The following is a 14,920-nucleotide window of genomic DNA, read 5'->3' as shown; positions in this document are numbered from 1 at the left end:
ATGCAAACTGAAATTAATTGGAAAGAGTTTCTATTTATGTTTAAGTGTGTTGTTAATGATCACACCATTAGAATAACTCAAAATCCAGGGGGTAGAAATATGTAAGAGCAACTCTAAAAAAAAAAATCTTAAAATTCAAGGCATCAAATCTGTTCATTAAAAGGCACAAATTCAGTATTTTACCAAGTTAAAACTTCGGAGGAAAACAAAACTATTTGTGTTTGGCACACTTGATCCATTGGTGCAGGGTAAATTGTCGTGAAAAATCAGCATTATGTGCAGTATAGTGTAATTTTACACTATCAAGCTAAATAGAAAACTGTTGTGTACATTTATCATATTTACAGATCATGTGACTAACCTTTGACATCTTTTTTTTTCCTTTCTTTTTTTCTGTCCCCAATTTTAGAGACGTAGAGGCTCGGGTGTTTTTTGTGCCAATTGCCTGACCACAAAGACCTCACTCTGGCGAAAGAACGCAAATGGAGGATATGTCTGCAATGCGTGTGGTCTCTACCAGAAGCTTCATTCGGTAGGAAGAACTTGCTTGTTTTATATTGGGAAGGTTTTCAGCAACTCAGCTGAAGTTGGGCAGCTGTGGTTAATTTCCTAACTGCACATTTTCTTCAGTGTGGTCACTCCAGAATCAGATGTGATTCATTATGGAAGATGCTGATATGCCATAGAGAGGGGAATCAGAGTTGGAGATGCCCAATGAGGCATTTATTTACTTGGAGACAAAACAAAGAATAAAGATGGAGCTATTTCCTTCTTTCACACAAGAAGTACACAGAATTATATCGAAAAAGAACATTTCAAGATTTATTTCTGGTTGAAGCATATGACAAGTTCAGTTCCTAATCCCAAAGGTCCTTTTTCAAGAGGAAACTGGACTTTCTGGTTATTCTTTGAAGACATTTCAGTTCTTATCCAAGAAGTTTTTTCAATTGTCTTGGATAAGAAGCGAAACGTCTTCAAAGAAAAACCAGAAAGTCCAGTTGCCTCTTGAAAAAGCACCTTTGGGACAACCATTACCTGGATGACTGAGAATCTCCATTCAGAACATTCAGTTCCTAGAATCTCCAGGTTGATTTGGAAATCTAGAAGCAGCCAACCAGTCACATAGAAAGTACTAAGCTTAAAAGGATGAATATTCTAACTCTAATTCAAGACAACTCCTTATGTCTCTAAATTGAAAGGAATCCTATAAGGAAACACAAATATGCATGAATTGAGGGCTAATTATTTTCTCCCTCTATTCCCAGAATACCCCCAAGTCTTGCTGAGCTCCTTATCCTATGGGCGGGGGAGTGTTTGTGGCTTCCCTGGTTGAGTGAAGGACCCCGAGAGTGTATGCCAAAAGTATATAACCCCAGGATACTCCCAGAAAGATCACCCAAGTTATAAAGATAATTCCAGATCATTATGGATAGAATTTATCTATATGGTTGCTAACTTGAAGGTAATTAATTAATCAATCAAATCTCCCAAGTGATCTCCAAGAGAAGAAGATATAACATTATACTAACCAGGTTTTTCCCATGCTTTTCTAAACCAGTGTATTAGCCTGGGGGTTTAACTATATAAATTAGCTACCTTCAAGATGAACATGAATTATATAAAGTGTGATATTCTAAAAGGGGGTATATTTTTCGGTGTATATCAGTGCCTCCTTTCTGATTAAACATCTACATAGTACCAAGACTTTGCAAGAGTTCCTTCCCTCTTAGCGCTAAGTTTATTTTCATGAAACCGCTCTGCAAATTTAGACAGTCTCTGCTGAGCTTCCACTTATTTCAGCCAGTCTTGAGTTTGGTTGCCGCTGATGGCATCATTATGCCATCATTATCATCATTATGTTAATGGATCTGAGCTCTGGCTTAAAATCAGAAAGGCAGGAAAAGCTTCAGGAAGTTTTCTTTTTCTGATTTAAATTGATCTGATTCTTGGGTAAAGGATATGGTTGAATTCATAGGAATCTTCAGCTATTAGCTGGCTTAAACTAGTGTTTCTCAACCTTAGCAACTGAGGGGGAAAAACTGGACTAAAGTAATCTATGGATCAACATTCAGTTTTTTACTAGTTTTCACACTTCATGAAGGTTCCTTTCATTTATTTTTAAAAGGTCTTGGCTTATTTCAGTTGTGATACTATGTCATACATTAGCTAAAATGGAAAATTATATCTAATTAACCTCAAATGGGTTGGACTGTAACATGTAAAGAGAAAAAAAGAGCCAAATAAAACAAAGATAAGAGCACAAAGCTCGTTTATGTTTTGATTTATCATAAATAATTTTTTGTTTGTTTCTTTGTTTGTACTGGGCCAGAAAGTTTCATTCATTAAACAAATTTATATGGCTGCTCAACTCACACACAGTGACTCCAGACAGCTTTAAAAAAATCAGAATCATAAAAGCCATCCCATCCCACTTCCCCTATATTGGCAACAACCAACCTTGATTGTCTCTGAATCAGCTTAGGACAGTAGTCTCCAAACTTGGTTACTTGAAGACTTGTGGACTTCACCTCCCAGAATTCCCCAGCCAGTTATTCTGGGAGCTGAAGTCCACAAGTCTTCAAGTAGCTAAGCCAGCTATGCTGGCTGAGGAATTCTGGGAGCTGAAGTCCACAAGTCTTCAAGTGGCCTGCAGATAGAACCATAACTTCAGGTCTTCTGGAAAAGTAATAAGGTGGGGATCAATCTTATCTCCAGGGAATAATATTCCAGAGGGAGGGGGCTTCCATTTAAAAATCCCCTTTTCTTGGTCCCGCTATATGTATTTCCCTAATAGATGGGACCTGCAACATGTAAAGATGGTTAACTTAGTGCAACAAAGTTTTACTTGTCAATTGAAGGTTACTTTTTCAAATGCTTTTAAGTTTTGCACAAGGTTTTTCTTTTTTCTTTCTTTTTTTTTTGCTGTGGTAAAAAATATAGAATTACTAATAACTCCTAGAATAATTTTCTTTGGCATGGGCCCCTGTTGGAGGAGGCAAGAGAAACATATGACAACATTATCACCCAAACACTGTGATTTACATACTTATGACAAATGTCATGGCTCCGGAGTCATTTATTTGTGTGATGACATCATCACTCATGTGTCATTATTTTGGCATCCTTGCCGTTTGCTATGGATGGCATCGAGGGATTTTTAAAAGCTGGTTTGAAAAGAAATCAATTATTAATGTTAATTTATAGTAAGTTGGAGCTACATTTATTTTTATGACTACAGAGCTAAGGTAAAACGATTTTAAATACTAGTCTTGAAAGAAGCTACTAAGTTTCTACCTGAGGCACACTAATGTTTAATGAGTTTGAGCAAAGGGCAAAAGTGTTGCTAAACATTAAGTTTGTTACAGAGTTAGCAATAGGAAAAAAAATGTCAATCTAATTAAATGTAAACACTAGAGGTTTCTTCATTTAAAAAGTATCAAGAATGTATAACCAGTCCAGTGGTGGGATATGACCGGTATGCCTCGGTGAGGACATACCGGTGCCTGCTGTGAGCACCAGATACCATTCCGGTACAGTGCTCCGGAGGGCCCACCTGCCTGCCTGCCCTCACCTGTATTTGAGCCGATCGGGGCTTCCGCACACGTGCACGGAGCGTACGACGTCTGCTCAACACTCTGCTGAGCAGCTGGAGCATCGCAGGTGTAAGCGTATTGGTTGAAACGGGATCCGTAACCCACCACTGATCCAGTCAATGAATTTATAACCTAGTAAACAGGGATGCAGTGGCTAAGATGCTGAGCTTGTTGATCAGAAAGGTCGGCAGTTCAGCAGTTTGAATCCCTAGCGCCACGTAATGGATTGAGCTCCTGTTACTTGTCCCAGCTTCTGCCAACCTAGCACTTCGAAAGCATGTGAAAATGCAAGTAGAAAAAATAGGAACCACCTTTGGTGGAAAGGTGACAGCGTTCCGTGCACCTTTGGCGTTTAGTCACACCAGTCACATGACCACGGAGATGTCTTCAGACAGCACTGGCTTCTTGGCTTTAAAACAGAGATGAGCACCGCCCCCTAGAAACGACTAGCAAGGGGAACCTTTACCTTTACTTTTAAATAGGGACAAGGACTCTGGGAGACAGTTGAGGACAAGGTGGGGGGTGGTTCATGGGGTTGCAACACGACTTAGCAACTGAACAACAACAGCAAATAGGGGTAGAGCTTACTTTCAAAAAAACAACAACACAATAATCGGTTCAACTGCTACCATCCATTTTTCTATTTTGCCTAATGCAATGGGTCATCCCATCCTTTCTGAGCCTTTCTGATTCCCTGCCAAATCTCTTCTGTGATGTGCGTAGGCAGGTTTTGGACCTGATTATGGAGTCCTGACTGGGGTGCCAGGGAAAAATGAGAACAGCAAATCCCTGCTATAGAAACGGAAACAAACTTTGCAAACCTTGGAAGCATCCTTTATTCACATTCATGGATTTCAGACTTGAATGTTAATATGAATGTTACCACTTTGCCACCTCATCTTGCCTAGAGAGAATCAAAGAAACAATACTTTCCCTAAGGAGCATGTGTTTACTATGTCTCTGGGCTGTCAATGTGCTGCCCTGGGTGTTGACTTCTGTAACAATTGATGTTGGTCAAACCATTCTTAGCCCAATGTGTTTCTGCTGGGGAGGGAGTTCCTGAGGTTACTGAAGATCCCAGGGGCAAGGTGAGAATGTCATGATGTCACTGGAGAGACAAGGGTAGGATTGTTCAGACTTTCTTTCTGTAGGTTGAGTACTTTAAACCAAAATAACTACATTAAATCTGTCCAAGATTCAGTCATTCATTCATTGTTCCCAGGGTTAGATAGATAGATAGATAGATAGATAGATAGATAGATAGATAGATAGATAGATAGATAGATAGATAGATAGATAGATAGATAGATAGATAGAACCAACCAGGGATTGGGAAAGAGGAAATAAGAGACATGCCTGAATTTTCAGGGTTATTTTTCTTCGGAGATTTTTCACATTTTGATATGAAGTGGTGTTATCCACCCTGCCATTTCCCTTCCCATTTATTTTGCTCTTTTGGGAGACATTTCATTGAGTGCATATTTTCTTATTCTTGTAATTCCACTTCTGGAAGATTTTAACTTCTGGCAATTGATGATAATCAACCACCCTTCTCATTAATGTGTTGCGGAATGATTATCCATACCCCAGGAGAAAGTGGAAGAGACCCCTTCCAAGCGCTGTGAATGGAGGTCTCAGTGCCCAACTCATCTGTTTAGAGACTATTGGCCTTGACATATTTTCTTCATCATGGCCTCAGTATATTACTTAAACAGAGAGCCCAGATCAACCTCTAACTAAGATAGTTTTATCAGACAAAAGTTTCTGTTGCACACGTACTTGAGCTTCATTCTTTCGGTCACTTCTGAGTGTTCACAGAAGCAATACAGGTAGTCTTTGGCTTATGACCACAATTGAGACAAAAATTTCTGTTGCTAAACAAAACAATGGTTAAGTGAGCTTTGTCCCATTTTACAACCTTTCTTGCCACGGTTGTTAAGTGAAACACTGCAGTTGTTAATAACACAGTTATTAGGTGAATCTGGCTTCCCTATTGACTTTACCTGTTAGAAGGTTGAGCCTCGTGCAACCATGGATGATCTGGTCCTTCGTCCCAATTTGCAGAAGTCTCATTGCAGAGAACCAGAATGTTCCAGCTCACCTTCTATCCTTGCCTCTTCCCATTAGGAATAGAACTTCCAATAAAACCGTATAGGGTTTCCTACTTGAGCAGCAGTTGGACTAGAAGACCTCCTTCTGTTATTCTGCTATTCTTTCTATTATAATAGCAACAAAATAATAGCTTTGTTTACTAAGCTCCAGACAATCTTTTGGAGGACTGGGTCTTGAGTGTTCGTTGATAGTTTTCTGTAAATCCTTGGAGTTGTTATAATAATCATGACATCTTTTTTTTTTCTAATGTGGAAATTTGTTACTCCCCCTGTGTGTGTCATGCAGAGACTATGATAAACAAAAACATGAGAACAGGATGAGTATTATGACTGTGCATCTTTAAGTGTAATGGTCTGTACATTTACACAAAACACCTTCCTTTTTTTCTCAAATGTCCCAGTGCATAGTGTATTATGCAAATGTAATTCCACAGATGGGCAGAAAGGTCTCCTTCATATCTGTACCAATTGATAAGAGATGCAAGAGAACGTTATGTAAATAACCAGCTGTGAAGTCTTACTGACATCTGTCACAAAAAGAATCAGAAATTTGCTGCTGTAATGTACAAAGGGATTTATTAATTCTAATTTGAAGACAGTTCAGTCACTAGGCTTCTTGAAAATCTGTTTCATTTATCAATAAATCCTGATAAAGGGAACTTTGAGAATCATAGTTAAGAAAGAATAAGTGTGTGTCTGTGTGTGTGTGTGTGTGTGTGTGTGTTTGTGTGTATGCCAATGAATCTGATAATGTCACAATTATATATTCCATGTTGGGCTCTGCACAGATGACCATTTCTTATCTTGCATATAAATCATAATGATTTTTTTTTTGATTGGCAATTGTAATTGAATACAGCTCAGGCAAACAGAGATAGAGCACAAGTTAATTATCTTAGAAATTAACTTAATGAAGGCAAAGGTGAATAAAAGGGGCAGATCGGGAGATAAAAGAACAGCTCTGTAAAGTGGGTTTTATTTGCATATTAGCATATTTGATTAATTCAAGCTGTTACAGAGTTCATTGATCACACTGTTAATCCCTTTGTATATTGCTTTTCGAGTTGATCATGGCCTGAAAATGGTTATAAATAAATGAAAATGGTTATAAAAATATGATAGGAGATATAAAAGACAAAGAAACATAAATCATACCTAATTGAAGAAACCATACCATTTGACAATGAGTTAGATGTCCATAAGGAACGAAGTGGCTCAAGGCTAAGATTTTGAGCTTGTCAATCAAAAAGATCAGCAATTTGGCGGTTTGAATCCCTAGTGCCATGTAAGCTCCCATTACTTGTTCCAATGTCTGCCAACCTAGCAGTTCGAAAACATGTAAAAATGCAAGTAGAAAAATAGGAGTCACCTTTGGTGAGAAGGTAACAGGCATTTAGTCATGCCGGCCACATGACCACAGAGACATCTTTGGACAGTGCTGGCTCTTCAGCTTTGAAATGGAGATGAGCATCATCCCCTAGAGTCAGGAACTACTAGCACATATGTGCGAAGGAAACATTTACCTTTACCTAGATATCCATATATGTTTCCTCCTTTCTCCTTCCTCTTTCATATACGTTTCCTTCCATGACAACCTTGAAGGTTTCATAAAGCATCCAATCTGTGAAACAATGGTTTATAATGGACTTCTGTGATACAGGCTTGATGTAATCTGACATGGAACTGAAAGTGAGTTTTACATTCTAAGGACAACACTGATGGTGCCTTATCACTTTCAAGGTTGTTGTATGAAGATCATGACATTCACTTCGATGCCAACTCAAGGGATTCAAAACGCAACACGTGACGTGTTTTAATTATTCAAAATTGGGGAGTCAGCTTCCTGTGCTTCACTGCCCTTGCATCTTCCTTCCAAATAAAGCCTTCCTCAAAACAGTTCCCCTGAATTGAACTCTTTAAGTATATCAAGGGATTTGCATGAACTGTTTTGCAAAGCTTTGCTTAGCATTGCTCTTTTATTGATGATGTTATTGTGTTTTATATGCAGACTCCCAGGCCTTTAAACATCATTAAGCAGAACAACGGTGAGCAGATCATTAGGAGACGGACAAGAAAACGCCTTAACCCAGAGGCACTTCAGGCTGAGCAGCTAAACAAACAACAGAGAGGGAACAGCGAGGAACAAGTCAACGGCAGCCCATTAGATAGGAGGTCAGAGGATCATTTAACAGAAGGTCATCAGAGAGAAATCCAGCTTCCCAGCCTAAGTAAATATGAAGCCCAGGGTTCATTGACTAAAAGCCATTCAGCTCCTCAGTCAATACTGGTCGGCCAATCTCTGGATATTCATAAAAGGATGCAACCTTTGCACATTCAGATAAAAAGTCCTCAGGAAAGTTCTGGAGACCCAGGCAATAGTTCCTCTATATCAGAAGGAAAAGGAAGCTCAGAGAGAGGCAGTCCGATAGAGAAATACATGAGACCTGCTAAACACCTAAACTATTCACCACCTGGGAGCCCTATTGAGAAGTACCAGTACCCACTTTTCGGGCTTCCGTTTGTACACAATGAGTTTCAAAGTGAAGCCGATTGGCTGAGATTCTGGAGTAAATATAAGCTGTCCGTTCCTGGGAATCCACACTACTTGAGTCATGTGCCTGGCCTACCAAATCCTTGCCAAAACTATGTGCCTTATCCCACCTTTAATCTGCCTCCTCATTTTTCAGCTGTTGGATCTGACAATGACATTCCTCTAGATTTGGCGATAAAACATTCCAGACCTGGGGCAACTGCAAATGGTGCCTCTAAGGAGAAAGCTAAGACAGCATCAAATGTAAAAAATGAAGGTTCCTTGAATGTAGTTAAAACCGAGAAAGTTGACCGAAGTACTCAAGATGATCTTTCAACCAAGTGTGTGCACTGTGGCATTGTCTTTCTGGATGAAGTGATGTATGCCTTGCATATGAGTTGCCATGGTGACAGTGGACCTTTTCAATGCAGCATATGCCAATATTTTTGCACGGACAAGTATGACTTCACCACTCACATCCAGAGGGGCCTACATAAGAACAATGCACAAGCGGAAACGAATGGCAAGCCGAAAGAGTAAAATAAAATAAATAAAATAAAATAAAAACCTTAGCACTTAGCACAATTAAACAGAAATAGGTTTCCTTGATGGGAATTCAATAGCTTGTAATGTCTTAAGCACTTCATATAGCAAGCATGCCTTATCCAATATACAATCTTTACTTCTTCCCTCCTTTTTGCTTCATACGAGCAAACTAAAAGTTCTTAAGAAAGACAATTATTAAAAAAAAAAAAGGATGGCAGCTGGAATGGGGGAGGGGTAAAGGAATCAATCACTCGGGACCCATCCTGCAAAAAAAAAATTATAAATAAGAAAGAAAAAAATCTATACAAAAGACACTATATCAGGGAAGGTCTCTTTGCAAAACTTAACCAGGCAAATAATGCTTTTGTTCTTGTACGAGAAACATAGCTGGCTAGAATGCAAAGATGTATAATGCTGAAGCAGGTGTACAGTACACATATGCACATTGTATAGTGAAATGGACTTGTTAAATAAACTGATGCCCAGAAATCTAGTAGTATTTTTTTTCTCCATTTGGGTTCGCTTTTGGCCTTATTAGAACATCCTCCTGCAACAGCATTTCTACAATCTGGAAGGTAGTAGGCCTTTCTTTTTCTTTTCTTTTCTTTTTTTTTTTTTTTGGTATGGTTTTATTCTGTTTCGTTTTCCAGTTGTCTCTTGTGCTAAGCCAGTTGGGTAGCTGTTGTTGGATCCCCAATGACAGAGCCCTTCCATCTTTTTGAGGTCTAGCTCAGCAGGAGCACCGCTTATGCAATAGGTTGAAGACCAGGAGCATTCGTTTTCAGCTGTTCCTTCCCTTTCACTCTGAAATCAAGTAAATAACAAAATTCTCAGGAAAGATGGAAGTTAAATTAATGGGAGTCTCAGAACATGATCTTTTATGCCAAGAGGACCTTCTTTCCAGGCTGCTTCTTAAGTTTTAAAGGTGGCGAGAAAGCCCTTTATAAGAGAGAATCACTGAAATTCAGCTCACAAGTAGAATTGAGGATTGCAAGCTACGTCTCAGGAGTTTGTGGATGTAAGATGCTTTGGCCAAAATATAGGAAAAGTACTCTGTTTTCTGATCTCTCTCTTATACGAAAGCTACTTTACGGACTTGACATTCATAGTATTAATGTTTGACTAACTGTTCTCTCAATTTTGCTTCAGGTAGAGTGTGGGACTGACTTTCCCCGGAAGTCCTTAGATTGTTTATATGCAGTGGTCAATCGCTTCACCAGACTTAACTCCGGCTTTGGGTAGTGTTTGCCTTCATGGCCAATCTTATTTTTTAATATTTTTGAGAGCAAGATAATAATTACGATAATAATAATAATAATAATTAATAATAATAAACCTTTTGTAAAATTATTCCATGAAGGGAAAGCTCCTCAGCATAACTGCTCAGGGAAATAGGGCTAAATAACTAAATATTCAGTCATTGGTTCAAGGTGCTGTTAGACAAACCTTCACAAACGTTGCAAGAATCTAGCAAAGCTTGGACTTCAATTCAATTTCATTATCTTGGCCCAGGCAGTCCTCTTGTTGTTTCTGTTGTTGTTGTTGTTCTTATTTTCTTAAAGGGATATTACAAGAGATATTACAAGCTACTGGATGTACTGTCAGATTAACTTATTTCATTTAAGAAGTTGGGAGAACAAATAGGAAAAAAAACTTATTTTTCTAGTAAATATTAATGTATTACATTTCAAATAATGGTGCCTGACATATTGAATAATTATTTTCTACAGTGTACGTATGCAACAAAGATATTCCATCATGCATAAGATTCAGCGCTGGCTCAGCCTCGCTCTGTTTACATTTACAAATGTAGCAAACAAGGTAATGAAGCAACTTTCTATCGCAGTAGGTATCTTTGATTTGTGCGCGTGTGTGTGTGCATTAAAATTGTAAACGGTAACATGAAATGAATGGACTTTGTTGATAATAATGATATTTGGGGGGGGGGGAGAAGAAGAAGAAGAAGAAGACAGCGAAGACGAAGAAGGAAATGAAAATATTTTTATGCCTACTTAGGAGGAAGAAAAAGAGTAGCACTATTCATTCCAAGTACTTTTTGTATTCTTAAGCTCTTAACTCACATTGTTATGCTTAAAATGATAAACATATATCCTCTTTTTATTGCTTTGTCTATGTTTCAGCTGAAACATTTCAGAGATTATGTCAAGAGGTGCCATCTGACTCCTTGGCACACAAGTTTTTAATTGCATTCTGTACTAGCATTGCACTCCATTTTTACCATATTACACCGTCGCTTCATGTTTTCTTGTTTTGTTGCGCTGGGGCTTTATTTTTTATTTTGCATTGCACGGTCTTAGTCTCTTACGGTTGTGGAGTATAATTGGTTCCTAAATGTCACTGCAAATGAAGATTAAAATGTCTGATATTCCATTCTTCTTTCCTTCCCCTCTCTTTATTTTTTTCCCATTTTTTAAAAATGTTCTAGGGATTTTGAGGCTCGATCTCCAAGATAGGAACGTATGTGGAAGGTCCTTCTTCTTGAGCACTCTTACATGCTATTATTTCCAGTTAAAACTACCCTTAAAATCATTTAGACCCATCATTTCCTCATCTGGAAAATGAGCATTTAAATTTATTTGGCAGGATAAAATGGAGAGAAGTCAGTCCAGTATAGAGTTACAAGACTAGAATCTTAAGACCAATTGAACTAGCACGTATTTGCTAGGGGCTCAATTTGTAGACAGTAAATTTGTTTAACTCTTACCTCAATTTAACTTCCCATTAAGCTTCCTAACTGCAACAGCTAAGGGTATAGTTTTAAATGTACGTACTAAGGAATACAAGCTTCACTGAACACAGTGACATAAATTCTTGCATAGGACTGTGCCGTGTGTGACCATAATAAAGGGTAAATTACTCAGATACATCTGGTTCCTTCTGAAATTCAACCAGAAAACAAAAATATGGCATTCACAACATACTACTATCAACTGGTATTATCCATAGTTTGCAAAACGTAGGTGACAATTTGACCTGCCATGAATTGCAAACCCCATGATGATAGAGATTACCAGTGAATATGCCTCTAAAATTTATATTGAAAGCAAACAGCAGGAGACCTCAATCTGCCTGAGTGACAGTCCTATAGCTTGTCTCCAAAGATCTGGCAGTTTTTTAGGGCCTACATAGAGAACCTGTGATGAAAGTAATTCCTCAGCTTAATTAAAATGAGTCTATCATTTGATACCAAGGCCACAAGATCTTCTCTTGTACTCTTTCTTCAACTATAACTGCATATTGCTCTCAACTAAGCCAATATGTCCTGTCAATTACGTTCAACAATCTTTCAGACGCTAAGTTTGTTATACAATTTTAGGGTCTACCTGGGATTATTGGACCACTAAAAGGCCACAAGAAAGATAGTGGGGTTGTGTTTCAAGGAAGATTAATGTTGCTTATATTCACAGTCAAGAAAGTGTGGCATTCCACATTCTTTCTGAAAATCATCTACTTTAGAACCCTGAAGTATACATCATTTTTCTTCTCCAATACTTATGGCAGTGGAAGGATTTGAAATACTCTCCTTTTTTATCTTTTCCTTTTTTACAATTGGCTCTTGTTTCATTAACAATAGAAATTATATAAGGTGGTGAGCCAAAAATTAAAATACCCCAAATTACTCTGAATCACAATTTTACTTTTCAAAAACAGGAAATTATGTAAAGATAAATATATATATTTGAATTACTTAAAGATAAATATATATATATATATATATATATATATATATATATATATATATATATATATATATATATATATATATATATATATATATATATATATATATATATATTTGAATGCATAATAGGAAATGAAATAAGCATTGTAAGGCTTATTTTTAAGGCTATAAGATATGCATTCCATTCAAGGAAAATAGACAGTACATAACTGCAGTTCACCCAGGACATTTCATTAAGAAGGGTGATAACTCGCTGATGGTGACCCACTGCAGCATGTTTCCTTCAGATTTTTCATTGGATGTTCAATTGTCATTTAAAATGTCCCCAAATGTATCTTCATGAACATACAAAGAATACATGCTTATTAGTATTCTAACTGTTCAAAAAAAAATGCATCCCACATTGCATTTTTCCTAGTGAAATATTGCAAAGGCACTGACAGAATTGAAATTCCATTTCAGCTAAATTTAAAAGTAAAAGTACTTAACCTAATTAAGTAGCATACTTGGGCTATCTCTTATTTTATTTATACTTATATTTTGGCTGTCCTAAAATGATCTCTTCCAGCTATGGATTTAATTTGCCCCCCCCCCCCCATGGAATTGCTCCTCAAGGAGAAGCTGTTTTAAAGCTGAAAGTTTGGGGAGCTGAATAGAATCTAAGATCTTTTATATTGCTTACCTTAACAGTGGGCCACTAATGCTGGATGAAGAATAGGGCAGTTGGAAATGCTGCTACCATCTAAAAAGATCCAGATGCTTTTGCACAAAAATAGATTTGTTATTGTAGATGGAACAATATGTCTGTTGTAATGCATAACCTTTGTACATTTTTTAAAAAAAAATTAAAATATTAAATAGCCTGATCCAACTTGTCTAAACTGATAGATTTTTTTTTTGGCGGGGAGGAATGGGGGCTTAGATATTCTACACATTATTCCTGTACAACAACACTTTCTTTTTTACCCACGTTCCCTCCAATATATTATGTAGAGTTACGTTGCATATTTTAGAAAAGTTTTGTTTTACAGTACTGGAAAAAACAACGCTACAGACGTATTTCCTTATTTTAGCTAACCTATTTCCATGCTTTATGCAAGTAGATTTTTTTTCCTTCCTTTTATTCTCATTTCATCCTCTGTGTTACATTAAAACTGTTCTAGGAAGTCCTTGAATCTTCCAGAGCAAAGTAAGGCCAAAAAGCAATGGGTGGAAGCTTGTCCAAGAGAAATCCAACCTGGAACTAAGGAGAAATTTCCTGACAGGGAAAAAGATCTGTCAATGGAACAGCTTGCTTCCCAGAGTTGTGAGCGCTCCAAAACTGGAGGTTTTCAAGACCAAATTGGACAACAGTTTGTCTGAGATAGTATAAGGTCTTCTACTGAGTAATGGTATTATATTTTCTTCACTACTGGTTCGATAGTGGGAGCATGTGCAGAAGGTCCTTGGGGATGTCTGAGTGGGTGGGTGGACAGAGCCTCGTGCTACTGCCACTACCAGTTCGCCTAAATCGGTGCGAACTGGAAGCATACCACTTCTGCTCCTACCTTGGGCAGGGAGTTGGAATAGAAGTCCTCCGTGGTTCTTTCCGGTTCTATGATTCTATAATTGGTATCATAGCGAAGTTTCATTTTGGTCTTTTAATTATGCCCAAATAGGATCTCATTGTGGAAAAAGTAGTTCAATAAAGGATGGCAATGACAGAAGCATCCTATTCATTGATGGTAGGGAGAACCATTTAATGCTCTTTTATTTTGCTTTAGAACAGTGTTTCTCAACCTTGACGACTTTAAGTCCTGTGGACTTCAACTCCCAGAATTCCCTAGCCAGCTGGGGGATTCTGGGAGTTGAAGTCCACAGGACTTAAAGTCACCAAAGTTGAGAAACACTGCTTTAGAAGATCTATAAGCCATCACAAAAAATAGGCTGGACTGTCACTCCTGTATCTTTTATGAAACCAAGCTCCATGGATAATAGTTATGTTAATGACCTTCTGCCCAGTTTTATGTTTAGTTTTCTATTCCCATTAAGCATGGTCTATAGTTGAGAGACCAGAAGTGACCATCCACATTGACAAATTATAGACTATAGAGTAGTTTGAAATATATAAAGGACAAAAAAAGATTCAGCACTACATTTTGCATATTTGATCTTGATAATTATGATTCCAACTAGCTGGTTCAGTTGATCAAATATTGCATGTTTAACATTTGAATAGAAATGCGAAATAAAAGCTTAAAAGTGGAAATATTTTTCCCAATAGCTACCCAATTCATGGAAATTCTTTTTTTCCCTTCGCAACGACCCATTTTCTTGTCTAAACAGTTGAGTGATAACAGCTGTCACTTTGTCAGCCAAAAATTAAAATAAATATTTAGACTAATAAGATGTTTGATGAGCTCTAAGTATGCAGTGAAAGAGATTCCAAGGACTTTAT

General features: G+C 37.6%; 1 protein-coding gene across 1 annotated transcript in view; it reads left to right on the top strand.

Annotated features, from left to right (window-relative positions):
- The window catches only part of TRPS1 (transcriptional repressor GATA binding 1), a 203,414-nt gene extending 194,102 nt beyond the window's left edge, over window positions 1-9,312 (top strand). The window contains exons 5-6 of the mRNA XM_032222259.1: window positions 410-532; window positions 7,713-9,312. Coding sequence (XP_032078150.1) covers window positions 410-532; window positions 7,713-8,774 — 1,185 coding nt within the window. The 3' untranslated portion in view covers window positions 8,775-9,312. The remainder of the gene's footprint in view (window positions 1-409; window positions 533-7,712) is intronic.
- Window positions 9,313-14,920: the final 5,608 nt, after the last annotated feature.

Source organism: Thamnophis elegans, chromosome 8 (assembly GCF_009769535.1).
Source record: "Thamnophis elegans isolate rThaEle1 chromosome 8, rThaEle1.pri, whole genome shotgun sequence".
NCBI lineage: Eukaryota > Metazoa > Chordata > Lepidosauria > Squamata > Colubridae > Thamnophis > Thamnophis elegans.
The sequence above is the reverse complement of the archived record's forward strand: the minus strand, read 5'-3'. Positions and strand labels throughout refer to the sequence as shown.